Source organism: Muntiacus reevesi, chromosome 2 (genome assembly GCF_963930625.1).
Source record: "Muntiacus reevesi chromosome 2, mMunRee1.1, whole genome shotgun sequence".
NCBI classification, from domain to species: Eukaryota; Metazoa; Chordata; class Mammalia; order Artiodactyla; family Cervidae; genus Muntiacus; species Muntiacus reevesi.
Genome location: NC_089250.1, coordinates 122,434,909 through 122,450,233, shown reverse-complemented (window position 1 = coordinate 122,450,233; position 15,325 = coordinate 122,434,909). Strand labels below are relative to the sequence as shown.

The window sequence follows — 15,325 nt, the reverse complement described above, 5'->3', positions numbered from 1 at the left end:
CTGGTCGCTTCCCTTAGCATCCGGGCAGAATTAGGTGCCGCTGTCCAGGGTTCTGACCTACAGGGAGGCTCGGGGAGCGCCCTGCCCGCAGACCCAGGACAAACCCGTCCAGTGCCCAGGACGTCTCTGGGCCTTGACAGGGAACTGCTTCGGCCGATGTCAGAAAAGGGGACCTGAGACGGGCTTGGACCTCGTTGGTTTTTGGGGCCAACGCGGCGCTGGGCGCCTGGTTCCTAGGGTTCCTACACAGATACTCAGGTACTCCTTGGAACATCTTGTGGAGCCAGCCCAGATGTTTTCCTCACCTCGCTTCATAGGTACTCGGCTCCGGAGCGCGCAGGGTGCTTGCAGGAGGCCGCCTAGGGTAGGTAGGAGTTTGAGGGGGCTTTTGGCAGACTCAGGCACTCAAGGGAAGACCCTGGCTCTTGAAAAGAACTCCAGAGAGCACGGGTGCTCTGAGGGAGACAAGGAGAGAGAGCGCGCTGAGCTTCCTGGCCTGGGCTGAAATAGGGTCGGTTCTCAGGGCTCTAGCTCTTTCCGGATGGAGTGGAAATGGCTCTCTCACTGCCCCGCCAGCCCAGCTTGCTATTGCACCCGCCGCCCAGACCTGCAGGCATGCTCCCCGCCGGCGGGTCGCCTGGACTCCTGGAGTCGGTGGCCCTGGCGAAGCTGGCGCCGCGGGCTCTCTCCGCTCAGAATCCAGTCATCGTTTCCAGTGGTTTCTTCTTTGAGACGGGGTCGGCTTTCTGCGCCTGGGCGGGCTGAGCCCAGGAGGGGCCGCTGAAGTGTAGCGGCCCCGATTTGTCTCTGCCAAAGTGGTCCTGCTTCTTCCTCCTAGCGGTTTTCAGAGGGTCATCCACGAGTGGTCAAAGGCCCTGGCAGGCACTCTGCCCTCCCGCTCGATGCACCTTCCTTGCGGTGGATGTCCACGTGTGGGCCGCCAGGCCTTTTGTTTTCCACTCACTGTGTCTTTAAGATCAAGGCTGGATCCCAGGCGATGCAGGGACCCGACCTACTGCCTCGCCAGGGATCCTGAACGCAGCATTAGAATGTTTATAAAATATTCAATTTATGCAGTCTGTCCAAGAAGCCATCGTCCCAAAATAAAATCAGCAGTCTAGACGGAACAGACACCAGAACTTATCAACAGTTGTCTGACTTGCATCTTCTGATGCATCTTGAGTGGGTCATAATACCAACTTTATTTTCAGTGGTGCATAAATTAATTACACGCATTTAATAACCAAAATATCATTATATTCCCCCTTTAATATCATAAAGGCTTTCCGCCAGGGAAGCACTTAATAGTGCAGGGGGCCGTAACGGGCTATTATCCTAGTGTAATGCTATTACAGAACCAATTATGCGCCATTAGACTTGCTTTTTTTGCAGTTTATGTGATTTGATCCAATCCCGCGCCCCTGACTTGAAAATTTCAGCCCGGTACTTTAGAGTTTAATTTTCACCCAGGCAGAGGGAAGGGCGGTCTCTCTCTGCTGAGTGTCTGCCTCGGATGCATTTTAAAAGTAATTGCGAAGGGTCCCACCGCATATCATTTGCATGGAGAAGCGAACATAAATTCAGGGACCCCTTGCTGAGAACAAAATCAAACTTTCCTTTTGTACGATCGCTTGGAAAGGGAAGCCGTGTGCAAAGAGTCCCCCCAAAACCCATCCGGTGGCGACAATTAGCAGCTCTTTGTCAATTCGCAGCCCGGGAGTCACCAGGCCTCTGACAAGGGGAGACTAAAGTCAAGCTCCGGCGGAGAAAAAAGGTTTGAGGCAGAGGGAACTCGGAGTGGGGGTGGGGTGGAGTGGTCAGAGGATAATGCCTTTAGGGGTGGTGGTAGTGGTGATGTTTCAACCTTCTAAAAGAAAAGAGGAAAGACATTCCTGATGTTTGCTAAGAAATGACGGATTTTTTTTTTCTACACCACGTGGGCCATTTGTAAGGCCCAGTAGACCTATCCAAGTTACTCGCTGTAGACAGCGCTGGAAATAATCAGATTAAGGCCAATTATGCGTGAGATTATAAAGGCGAGTGCTGAGCGGCGGCGCGCGCTGTAGACAGACAGCAAGACATCTGGCCACTTCCCGAGTCACTTTTCTGGTCCTGCGGGCGCCAGCCGCGCGGAGCCCCGCCCGCTGCCAGTCGAGCCCGGCGAGCGAACCAGAGGCGGTCGCGCTCTGGCCTTCCTCTCCCGCCTCCCGCCGAGGTACGCGGGGCTCCCCACCCACACCCCGAGCCCGGTGCGCCGGCCTTGGGGCTGCCTTCCTGGCGGCGGCTGGCTTTGGCGCTGATGCCCTGGCGCGCTCGCCGACTCGGCGGAGGTGGCTTGGGAGCAGGGATTGCGGTGGGGACCCCTGAGAGCCGGGAACCAGACTGCGTAGGCTTGGTGTTGGGGCCGAGGCTGGGGGACGTCTGTCCGGGTGGTGGACCCGAACGGAAGGGCTGCCCGCAGGGTCCCCGGCTTACGACGGCACTCCGCCTCCCCTCCAGTCCCCATAGTGGGTTGAAGGCGTTGGGAGGGATTTTCCCGGAGGGGAGCGCCCAGTGCGCTCCCGGGCCGGGTGGAGGCTAAGGCAGAGGGAGACTTAGACTCTGTCGCTGTTTGCTCTTCAGCCGGGCCAGATCGACGCGTACGCGTGCCTTGGCGATCCAGCGGTCACCCTCCCGAGTCCTGGCCGTGCAGTCGATCGGGCCGTCGGCGATGTTTTACTTCCACTGTCCACCACAGCTAGAGGGTGAGTAAGCGCCGAGCCGAAGCTGCTCCAAAAGGCCGGTGCCGGCCAGAAAGGACCCTAGCGGCAGCTGGGGCTGGTTAGGTTAGGTCCCAGCTCGGAGAAGGGCGCAGCCACCGGCAGTTGGGTAGAGGCCCCCTAGACCCCTCCCCACATCGCGCTCCAGCCTTCCGCCCCCGTCACCACCTGCTCCTACCTCCCCCATCCCTGCCTGGGCTGGTCGGCCCCAGGCAATGTGCGCTGCCGGTACCAGCGGACCCTCCTAGCACAGATGCTGGTGTCACGCCTCTAATCGAGACTCCCCTGCCCAGGGGGCTGCATCAATCTTTCACGGTGGACTAGGTGGCTTGCATGGCCCTGGGCCCGAAAGGAGCGGGAGCCACCCTCTGCCAGGCTGCTCTCACTCCCTGCCCAAGGCAGTCTTGCACAGGGTCCTCAAGGTCTGCTCCAGGACAACGTGGCCCTCAGGAGTCCGGTGGCCTTGCCCACCAAGTGCCCTGGCATGGCTCCTCCTCTGTGATTCACTGGTTTTCTGAACCCAAATGCTAACCAGTTCCCACTCCCGGGGCATTCCATGGCCAGGGTTTGGGTCTTTGAGGGTCTCCAGTTCTTAGAATAAATTTCCTTTCAGGATCCTTGGCATGGTCCCTGCAGTGGATTGTTAGGTGGGGATAAGTTGGTGAGAGGGGAGAGCTTGGATCACTGGTCTTGAGGACTCCCCAGGGGTGGGCCCGCCACAAACAGAGGAGATTACTAATGCCTCAGGCAAATGCAAAGCCACACACTCTGGCCCTTTAACAGCGCCTTCCTCAGACCAGTAGTCTCAGCCTTGGGCTATCAGGACGTATGTGAAGTGAAGTGAAGTTGCTCAGTCGTGTCCGACTCTTTGCGACCCCATGGAATGTAGCCTATCATACTGGGAGCAATACCAAGACTTGGTTTTGGCAACCTACGCCTCTATTTGGGGATGGGGGAGGTGAGTGAATTTTGGACATAAAGAAATCAAAGGCATGGGGCAGGGCAAAAGGTAGTGAGACCCTGGAGAACCTGAAATATCAGAGCATGCTCCTTCACCTTGCCCTGGTTACCTGGAGCAGTAGCTGGCTTCAGCTGGGCCATGCACAAGGGATTTCAGAAAGTTTGTTTTGTTTTTTTCCATAGAAGCTTTTAAGAGTTCAGTAAGATTTTCTAAAGCAGGCTAAGGAAGACCAGTGTTTAAGCCCTGCCAGCTTGATCAGCATTCCTAAGAAGGGAAGGACAGACACGTGACTGCATTTTACCTCCTTTTGCTCCCAAGGACCCGTGCTGATGGGCTTTATAAAGGTCTGAGAGGTTCATCCCCTGACCTAGGACTGCAGGGAGAGCCTCTGCTTTTGCACTAGATACACCTTTTCTGCATATCTGAATCTCGGGTTTGGACTGATTGGTATTCGGCAGCCCACCTCTCCAGTTAAAATGGGATGGTTGAGGTTTGGGCATTTAGCACATGGTGGGCTGCCAGGGTGGCTGAAGGGGAAAGTCCAGTCTGCAGAGTGGGTTGCAGAAGTCACCTGGGGAGAGCCTTGGCCAGCCTGTTGTGGCCCCAGAGCACTGAGCTGCTGCTACCCTCAGCTCAACTCATCTTTCTTTCCTGCATCTGGGCACATCCCACCTCGATGGTGATCATGATTTCTGTGACCAGAAGAAAAGGAGATGGAATTTTAAGAACTTTTGCAGATGTGTTTCAAAGCCAGCTTTACAGAAAGGGGTGTTTTATTTTAGTTTAGTCTTGCTGGGGAGGAGGTGACTGCTGCGGATGGAAAGGCTGAGGACAGATCTTTGGAATCTGACATCTCGCTATTGCCTACTGGCTTTTTAATTTTTATTAATCTAGAAAGTCATACAGGAGAAAGCAAACATGGCTCAAAATCTTACTTCTCAGTTAATTTTGCTGAAGTTAAATTAAAAAGTACTACATCTACCTGCTCAGAAAATTCTAATAGAACAGAAACTTGTACACTGAAAAGTGAGATCCTCCTCTATCTCTTTTTCTAAAGATATTCACTATTGTTGGTTTCTTGTGATTCCTTCAAGAAAAATGTGTTTTTACCTGCTTTTACCCTCATTTATGTATTTTTTTCCTGTATATGTTATGCCTTCTTTGTACCGAGATTGTACTGCCACATCGTTCAGTACTTGGTTTTTCCTCTTCATAATACAGATTTTGGTGATTTTTCTGTGTTAATGTATGCAGATCTACTGGCTTATTTTAAACAGCTGTGTAGTATTCCATTATATGTCTTACAGAAAATATTCACCACTGGGGACTTTGGTTGTTTCTATTTTTTTCTGTTATCATGTTACCAGGAACAATATTCTCTCTCTATTTTGGCACACTTTTAAAGTATATTTATAGACTAAATACCTGTACATACACTTAAAATTTTGGGCAGATATTGTCAAATTATCCTCTAATAAGTCTTCACCAATTCGTGCTCTTACAAATGGTGAAGAGTGTGTACAACTCATTATGTTTTTATCTGTACTGGTTATAATTGTGCATCTTATTTTTTTTTGCAAAAATGTTTTGTTAATTATTTAAAGATTTAAAATTTCATAACATTATCAACCATTCTATTTATTTTTAAGTAAAAAACATGTTCTCATATTTTCCTCTTTTCTATTAGATTGTCAGTCTTTGTTCTTATTAATTTGATCAACTGTCAGCCTTTTTTAGGATCCAGTATGACATAAAGGGTTTCATTTAAAGATATTATATGTACACTTTGTGATACAATTTGGGACAAGCAAGCAGAAATTTGTGAAGCTGATTGTGATTGGAGAGTCTTAGAAGTTGCATTTCATCTTCACCAGTCAGATGTTTTGTTTTAAAAGGAGACAATTTGGTTTCTCACAAAATAGTGGGAATAAGACTGTTTAGAGTCTGTCTCTTTGAAGTTTCCAATGAGCTAGAGAAAAATATTTTGAGGATTTCAGGGAAGAAAGCAATTTGGATGAGACAATGGAAGGAGAAGTCTTCACCAGGGAGTGGAGGTCTTGTGGCATAGGATGAGGGGAGTAGCGTAATGAGTAGTACATAGAATTTTAGTACACAGAATTTTAAAAAGCCCAAAGGACCTTGCTACTTTGGGCCTGAGGTCCTTCAGCGGGATAATGCCTGGGCAGTGTGACTTGTCAGCTCCTAATGCCGATCATGCAGTGATTCTGAGACCAGAGTCCGTGGCAGGTACAGCATTCATTGGCTAATGGGAACTTGCTCATTTGTTTTGTTAAGAAGTCTTTGTGGACTGTCAAGTAAATGACGCACATTTGGAAAATGATCTGAGTGCACGTTTGGGGCCAAACTCTGTTCCGGCTTAATACGAGCTTTGAAGGCTGCCAGGGAGGACTGTGGAAAGAATGCCTTTCTTTTCAGAGAATCAGGAGCAGTAGGTCTTTTATGAGCCTGGCCAGAGGCTGGGATGCCCTTTGAGAATGGTTCTGTTGAAGTCTGCTTGCAATTCAGGACAGTCACTATTAGAGCAGATTTCTTGTTAATTGACATCTATGTAACAGATCCACTGTGGTGCCGATGAGCTGTGACCCATGGTATTAATATTCACTTATAAACTTCTTACTTGCTCATGCCCTGAAGTTCTAGGAGAAGAGTACTGGGGACATCTGTTGGAGATGTCTTTCTTTTCCCTTTTCCAGCCTTTAATCCTTATTGTTTATAGAAACAAGGAAAAGTAAAGTAACAGGTGACCAAAAGGGAAACTTTAAGGCTTCTATTAAAAGATCAGAAATAGAAGGGATGAGCTGAAGGTGTAGAGATGCAGCTGGAGCCAGAAAGCTGATGAAGGCTCCATCTCAAGTCAGTGACCCTTCCTGACTCAGAGGGTCCAGAATTTCACAAGTGGACTCGGCTGTCTGGGGGAGCAAGGTTGCCATCATCCTATGAAATAGGCATAGTTGAGCTTAAAGTCAGAGATTACTGGGACAGAAAGAGAGAGAGCGCGCGTGAGAGAGTGGAAAAGAGGGAACCTTGACAATAGGAGCAAAGAAAAACACTTTTGGCCAGACAAGGTTCTGTCTGGAGGGGACAGGCCGCTGCCTCCCAGGAGGGTGCATAGCAGGGGCTCTGCGTGAGGACTGTGGGGTGGGGCTGTGTTCAGACTGATCCAGTTTGCTCATCGCAGGCACTGCACCCTTCGGCAACCATTCTACGGGAGATTTCGACGATGGATTTCTGCGGAGAAAACAGCGCCGTAACCGGACCACATTCACTCTTCAGCAGGTGATGACGTCCCCCTTTGAAAGCCAGCCACTTCCTGCCTCCAAAAAACTCAGAGTTTGAGCAGCTCTTCTTTGTCTTTTAAAATAAGGCTACTTGAAAAAATAAAATAAAATAAGGCTGCTGACTAATTATGTTAAACCGCTCTTTCTGCTTTCTTGAACAATTTGTGTGTCAAGGAATCTGTTTGGAGAGAGGGCAGAGGATGGTGACCTTGTTGTGATCCCAGATAGTAAATGAAGAGGCAGTGATGCTGGCGCCCATTTGTGTCAGGTTGATAATCTCGGAGACAGGTTCACATCAGTGATGTAGCAATATCGTTTCAACCTTGAAATAACCTTCTGAGGAAGGAAGGTCAGGTATTCTCATCTCCAGCAGATAGATTAGAAAGCCCAAGAGGTTGAGGGAATTGTAGAAGGTATTGTTGTCCATCGGTGGAAGGACTACAACTGGAACCTTGATAGTGTGTTTCCAGGGCCCTTAAACCTGTCATTCTCCCAGAGCGCCCTGGAGCAGAAAGCCTAGGCGGTTTCCGTGGAACTGACACAGTGAGGGCTTGTGCAAGTTGCTTCTATCCTTCCAAGCCCTACAGTGACAGCCACTTGGGCTGCACTTTAAATGTAAAGGCATATACATTTTAGTTCCTCTCTCCTTCTACCTCTTGGCATAGCCCTGAGGTTGTTAGTGAGTCTTCGCTCCTAAGTCATTCGCGGTTGAAATTTTAATTCTGTGGGATCTTTTCTAAGAGCTCTCTTCTTTCTCTTCCTCCCCTATTTGATCTGTGAAATGACTTCCTCACCACTCATAGAAAATTTGAAATATGCATCTGTTTCCTCTCACCTAGCCGCAACCTCTCACCAGTAAATATTTTTTCCTTTTACCAGCTAGAAGCTCTGGAGGCAGTTTTTGCCCAAACACACTATCCCGATGTCTTTACCAGAGAAGAGCTAGCCATGAAAATCAACCTCACAGAAGCCAGAGTGCAGGTAAACCTTCTTTTTAATTATTTAACTCTCTAATATTAAAACTGGCAAACTTTTTTTTTTTTTTTTGACATCATGACTGCATAGTGCACATTTGGCCAAAGAAAGCAAATGAAGACTATCTGTCATTTTCATGATGCACTTTAATAACATCAACATAATGTGGAATATTAGATTAGGTTGATTAATCGGTCATTCATAATTAACTAGTGATAATGTTCTACACTAATTTGTCCGCGTCTCTAAGGTACTAAATTACATCAATGCACATCCATTTCCTTGCTTTGGAAAAAAAAAAAAAGAGCTGAGATGCTATTCTCAAAGCAGTTCTGACCGCTCTGGGGTAAGGCCGGTCAATTGCAGAGAACTATGTTTTCATATGGGAACAGGGTAAAATCTGCTTTCCAGAAATTGCATCATGTCCAACTTTTCTCCAGTGTGTGGACTCTTTCAGCGAAGTGGATATGAAGAACATGGGCAATTTAAAAATCTTTAAACGGCAGCATCGAAGGGCTGCCTCTGAGCTGAGCGTGGCCCGCGGTGACCGTCTCTAAGCAGGATTTCTTTTTAGAAGCTCCATGGTGATTACATTTAAGTGCAGAAGCCCGTCGAGCCCAGCAGATGTGCCCGAATGCAGGAGGAATAGATTCTCAGCACCGCCTCTCTGGGAGAGCTATTCTTTGAGCACAATTATATATTCATTTTATTTATGGGGTTTCCTCCATGCTGTTTCTGTTCTTTTTTATGTAGGGGCTTGGGGTTAAGACTATGCAAAGATCTAATTGTAGGAAATATAATAGTTTGCTTTTGGTTCCCCTGGGTCATGTTAGTATCTCTTAAAAACCAATGGCTGAAGAGAGATAATGGAATTCTGAGCAGTAAATTGGGGGTTGTAAACAAATTATTTCCCCTATAATCAGATTATGTGATCCTGATTATTAAATCTGAACATGAATCATTGGTCATATGCGGGCAAATTAAACTGATTATTATTTGGAAATGAAAATCTCCTTTGGCCAGGATGCTGTTTATCCTTTCTTTTTTTAATGCCAGCTTGCCAATAGCTGCCTAAAGACTGAACTGCAAATTGAGATAAATGACACAATTATTGAGCATTCAGAAGTGGAAGATCATAACTTCTCCCTGAAAGGTGCAAGGGTGAGATAGGGGTGGTGACAATTAAAGCTGGGGATTGTTGTTCGGGCTATTGTTGGCTATTATGCAAACAGACAATGGTTGTGAAGCATTTGTTTAGTGAGCCTCCGTGTGGGGACATGGGTTTGCTGGCGGGAAGGGAGATGTGTTTACATTTATACCCCTTGCTCATTCAAATATGATTAATGTTCTATAAAGCAGGGTCTTAATCGAAGCTGATGTTGTCAAACAATAACTAAATAGGGAAATAAACGACTCCATCATGCTCTTTCCTCAGAAGCAGGCGAACTGTCAGTGCAAAGTCATTAAAATATGATAATGAAAAATAGCTCAATTAAATGTTGTTATAGCTGTGACCTTCATTCAATTAAGACGCCAGAAAGTGTCTGCATTTTGCTTTGCATTTAACTGCCCTAAATTTAGAATATAGATAAAATCATTATTCAATGGTTGCTGATATGTGCAATTAAAAACCAACTAGATTAAAAAAGAAAGAAACCCAGTTAAAAGAGAATGAAAATTTGGAGGTGGGGTGAGCCTCAACTCCCAGGCTGTCTCCTGGGCCAGTCTGTCGACAGGAGGATGAGAGGATGCCCAGGGGAATAGGAGCGGGGTCTAGCCAAGCCTGTTTTTTTTTTTTTTCAAACCAGGACTAATATCCCAGGAAAGATGGGAAAGAGGTTTAGCTGCATAGAGTTAAGAACTGCAGGATTTCACTGACCTCTGGGGCTACCTTGGGCCCGGTCTGCCTGGCTGCCCTGAGGCTGTCCTACAAACACAGGCTTAGTTCCCAGGCGTTAAAGAACTTCACACCCGTCTCTAAGAAGGCACTCAGAGCAGGTGAATCATAAGCTGCCTCCTAACCTGAAGATGGTGCAGATAATAACACTGGCCCACGTTCCCTGCGTGATTAATTGCTCTGTGCCAGGCACTGTGCTCGGTGTTCTTCATCCGTCTCTGTTCATTTTCCTGACAATGCCTGTGGGGTTGGGGGCACACTATTATTACTCCCAAACAATTTGGATCATGGTCTGCAGCTAAGCCACTGGGCTTAGAATTGTGGATCTGCCACATAGCACTTGAATCATCTTGGACAAGTTAAACACTTTGTGTTTAGTTTTCTTATCTGTAAAATGGGGGTAGAAGAGCCACCTGCCTGAAAAGATGGCAGTGGATTCTGAATTAGAGTCACTGGGATCCAGGATTCTAAGCCGGAGCCGACTCCAGAGTCAGTGTTCCTACTGGGTGCACAAGTGATGTACTTGTCATGATGTGATGATGTGTAGGGATTAAATCACATGCATGAGTCCAGACACACTCAGGCCAAACCTGCTAGAAGAGAGAATGAGTATTTTGCATGAGGAAACCGCAGGGCAGTGTTTTACAAATTGCTTTGATGATGAATCCCCCCTTCTCCCCATAGGAAACACATTTCACATCAAATAAATGAACTTGCATGCACTGAGAATTTCCACAAGAGGGTACATTTACCCTTACTCTGGGCAGTGCATTTGGATACTTGCTGTGATTTGATACTCATTTAAAAATGCCTTCCCTGGTGGTCCAGTGGTTAAGACTTAGTCTTCCAGTGCAAGGGGATGTGGATTTGATCCCTAATCAGTAAGCTAAGATCCCACATGCCTCTAGGCCAAAAAACCAAAACATAAAGCAGAAGCAATATTATAACAAATTCAATAGAGACTTTAAAAATGGTCCACATTAAAAAAAAAATCTTAAAAATGCCTGTCACATTTTCTACACTGGTTTTCTGACCCACCTGTAGGTCTGAAACTGTAATTCAGGGAGCATCGCTTTGCTAAATCTCTGGAGAGAGGAGGCTGTGCTCCCACACGCCTGCTGTTAGGTGCCTATGGGCCCAGGCATGGGGAGCAGGCATTTGGGTTTAGGTTCTGGTTGCTTTCTTCTGTCTGATTTTCTGCCTTCTCTGGGTGTATGTGTGTTTCCTTCACGGACTCAGGTTTGGTTCCAGAACCGAAGAGCCAAATGGAGGAAAACGGAGAGAGGGGCCTCTGACCAGGAGCCAGGAGCCAAGGAACCCATGGCAGAGGTGACACCTCCACCGGTGAGAAACCTCAACTCCCCGCCCCCGGGGGACCAGGCCCGGAGCAAGAAGGAGGCCCTGGAGGCCCAGCAGAGGTGAGGCTGGCTGAACTCGGGCCTGGGGGGCGGGGGCTGGTGGGAATGCCGGGTTGAGAACTCACCCTGTGATTTTCTTTCTCTGCCAGCCTGGGACGCACTGTGGGTCCCACAGGGCCGTTCTTCCCCTCGTGCTTGCCGGGAACCCTCCTGAATACGGCCACCTATGCCCAGGCCCTGTCACACGTCGCCTCCCTGAAAGGTGAGTCTGGACTCTGCAGGTCTGCACCTCCTCCCCCGGGGATTGTGGAGACTGTTCTTGGTCTGGCCCTTCCTTGCACCTGGGGCGGGTGCAGCTCCTTTTCTCCTTCTTTCAGGCTCAGCCAGGGTTGCAAACAGCATTCTCTTGCACACATGCTGTCTTGTTTGATTTCTATATGTCTTGAGAATACAGGTGAATGTCATTAAGTTTAAGTGCACTGGCCAAAGGACTGGCCGAGAGGTGGCTGTTTCAGAAGGGGCCACTGCATTGGTACTGATTTTATTTTATTTTTTAATTGAAAAAAAACTTTTTTTAATTGGAGGAAAATTGTTTTACAGTGCTGTGTTGGTTTTTGCCATACAACAATTCGAAACAGTCATAATTATATATATATACATATATCCCCTCCTTCTTGAGCCTCCTCCCCTCCTCATACCCTACCCTTCTAGGTTATCACAGAGCACCAGGCTGAGCTGCCTGGGCTGCATAGCAGCTTCCCACCAGGTATCTATTTTACCTGGTGGGCTGCCGTCTATGGGGTCGCACAGAGTCGGACATGACTGAAGTGACTTAGCAGCAGCAGTATCAGTGTATATATGTCAATGCTACTTTCTCAATTCATCCCACCCTATCTTTCCCCGCTACAAGTTGACCAGTGTTAGGTGCTAGCCTGCAGCTCATGGGTGAGGCCTGCAGTGGACAGTTGTCCCACCTTGAGAGGACCGTCTCCATGCGTGCAGCTCACCCACCAGCCTTCCCCGGGGCCTCCTGATGTCAGAGATCACCATGCCTGCCCAGTTGTATCTGACTCTTTGCGACCCCGTGGACTGTAGCCCGCCAGACTCCTCTGCCCTTGGGATTTTCCAGGCAAGAATACTGGAGTGGGTTGCTATTTCCTACTCCAGGTCAGCGGTCTGAACTGTTAGAGCTTGTGGTCTTCTCAGATTTGCTCTCTTTTTAAAGGCTGCTATTGTTTGAAGGGTGGAAACCATCTGGGCCATTTTTGTCAGGCCAACAGAGAGGGGCTCTGATGGGACTGTCCGTCGGGGGATTCTGGGGCAACCCACTGGATGAATGGGTCCATCCAGTGTCTTTTAGTTCTTGGCCCCAAACCCACTCTGTGAGGAAGCCAGGCAGCTGTACTGGCCGGGAGCAGGGCTGGGCCCAGAGTGGGTGTGGGGCAGCAAGTGTTAGTGTTGGGGATTGTCTGTCACAGTGGGTCTGGGAGGTGGAGGTGCAGGTGTGGGCTATGTCCTTTAGTAGTGGGAGATTCCCCCCTAGCGTGTTTCCTGTGTTCTCTTTTGGTCTGGGGTCTCCTGGCCTCAAGGGGGGTCTCCCTCCAGCAAGTTCTTCACACACACTCACACACACACACACACATATCATGGCAATCTGCATTGCACATGTAGTTTCTGGAGTCTGAATGAGGGCATGATGGAGCCTCCCTGGAGAATCTCCTAAAGGGCGAGAAGGGGAGAAGGGTGTTCTAGGCACAGGGAACAGGCGTGCAGAGCAGCAGGGAGGAGATCCAGGCTTGTCTGGAGAATGGCCCGTATGTTGGGTGCTCACGGGATGGGGTCAAGAGATAAGGTGCAGGGCCAGAGCTTGCAGGCCCTGAATACCGCACTCTCACAGTGGGATTTTTCACTGTCGGAAGTGGGGGCCTGAGGCCTGGAGCCACTTCTGAGTGGTCCAGGCAGCTGGGTAAATCCTGGTGTGGGGGGCTGAGACTCAGCTCCATCCATCTCTGGATCCCATGCCCTCCTGGTGCTTCCTTCAGCTCCAGGGGCCACGTAGAGGCCCTCTACAGAGTGGCCTTGGGACACAGTCACAGACTAATAGACTGACAGGGTGCTGAGAATGAAGGTGGGGATCTCAATTACAAGGAGGTTCCGGAAAGAGATTACCAGTGGGATGTAGGTATCATTCAGGGAGCTTGTCCAGACAGAGGAGCAATCCTGTGTCTGTCTGTTGAATCATCTCTGCTTCAGTGAGGGCCAACTCAGCTCCTGGGAGTGACTGTCTATTTTATAAACATTCTCTGCTTGCCCCACTCCAGCCTCATGAGTGGAAGGTGAATCCCACATTTCTTTGCTGGGACAGCCTTTGGGGGATCTGTGGCAAGCTGAGGTCCTGGAGGAGGCCTGTGGTGGCTGAAGGAGGGGAGAGAGGCCCGGACTGCTGGCAGGGAGCAGGGGAGACTGCCTGCCTGTCACTGAGAGGCCGAAGGCAGTGGTGAGAGGGGGACACAGGACGGATCAGGAGGAGGCAGGGCTGGGAGGAGGGACAGGCGAATCGTCATCCTCTTCTTCCTCTGCTTTTAGGTACTCCCTCCAACCCCAGTACACCCTTGGGGCCTGCCCTGAACTTGTCTTGCTGGAAACAGACTTTCCTTTGGTGGAGGGGAAGGCTTGAGGTGTGCAGAGCTCTGCAGAGGTGATGGGAATCACAGTGTGCATACAAAACCAGGGCACATCCTTGTGCCTTGCGGTGACACTTGCTTGGGAAGCCTGGGCATCCTCACTGGAAGGCCTTCCTGGCTACAGTCAGGGACACAAGGTGTGCTGGGGCAGGCGGCACCCTCCACGTTTACAGAGAGAGGCAGGCAGTAAGCGAAGTGAGTGTGTGAGGCTTTGCCTTCGCTCCCCCAGATACAAATGAGCTTTTCTTGATCATTTGAAATTCGCAACCTTCTCAGTCTGTGCGTCTTTCTCCCACTTTTGAGCAAGGGGTGGGCAAAAGGCACGCTTCTCTACCGTCAGCAGTTCTGCAAGGATCATGCTAAGGGGCCCCTTGCGATTCAGCAGAACCGGGTGGGGGTGGAGGGTGGGCTGGGGAGCATTTTCCCACTGAAGTGTCAACTGCCATTCAAGTCAACCCCTGGTAGGCAAATGGATATATGGAACCAACATTGCCAGAACGACTAAAATTTCAGGAGAAGCTAGAAATCCAGATTTCTATTTAGAATAACCCCATCTTTTAAATGTGGTTTCCAATTCTTTGGGCCAAATGGGCACATCCTTGGTCAGACCAGCCTATGGCCTGCCTTCCTATGGGGGACAATTTTACTCCACCCCTCCCATCTCTGCTTTCTGAATTCTCCCTGTGGTCGTGGCTCCTCCTCAGTTCTGCCCTCCCTGGCAAAGTTCCCCTCTTGCTGCTCATCCTTACCCCTTACCCATCATGGTCCTTACTATCTGGTCTCTCTGAGCAGCTGGCTTGTTAGTCTCTGCAAGCTAAGTTGTGTCGGAAAGGCAGGAAGTGAGTGATTATTGAAAACCTTTTCTGTGCTCTGCCTGGTGGTGGGAGTTGTTAAGTTGCCAAGTCAGGTTCAACTCTTTGCAACCCCATGGACTGCAGCATGCCAGGCTTCTCTGTCTCTCACTATCTCCCAGAGTTTGCCTAAGTTCATATCAAATGAATTGGTGATACCATCCAACCACCTCATTCTCTGTCACCCTTTCCTCCTGCTTCCAATCTTTCCCACCATCAGGGTCTTTTCCAATCAGTCAGCTGTTCGCATCAGGTGGCCAGAGTACTGGAGCTTCAGCTTCAGCATCAGTTCTTCCAAAGAGTATTCAGAATTGATTTCCTTTAAGATTGACTGGTTTGATCTCCTTGCTGTCCAAGGGACTCTCAAAGAGTCTTCATCACCACGGTTCGAAAGCATCAATTCTGCTGTGCTATGTCTGTTTTCTTCTTTCTGGAGGAGGGAATGGCAAACCACGCCAGTATTCTAGCTGTGAGAACCCCATGAACTGTTTAAAACTGTCTCACATTTGGCCCATTTAATTCTCACATAGGGTTGTGGAGT

The 15,325-nt window shown here is 49.0% G+C and overlaps 1 protein-coding gene across 1 annotated transcript in view; it reads left to right on the top strand.

Annotated features, from left to right (window-relative positions):
- Nucleotides 1-2,710: 2,710 nt before the first annotated feature.
- The window catches only part of DRGX (dorsal root ganglia homeobox), a 31,021-nt gene continuing 18,406 nt past the window's right edge, over nucleotides 2,711-15,325 (top strand). The window contains exons 1-5 of the mRNA XM_065919949.1: nucleotides 2,711-2,744; nucleotides 6,920-7,017; nucleotides 7,899-8,000; nucleotides 11,131-11,309; nucleotides 11,399-11,511. Coding sequence (XP_065776021.1) covers nucleotides 2,711-2,744; nucleotides 6,920-7,017; nucleotides 7,899-8,000; nucleotides 11,131-11,309; nucleotides 11,399-11,511 — 526 coding nt within the window. The remainder of the gene's footprint in view (nucleotides 2,745-6,919; nucleotides 7,018-7,898; nucleotides 8,001-11,130; nucleotides 11,310-11,398; nucleotides 11,512-15,325) is intronic.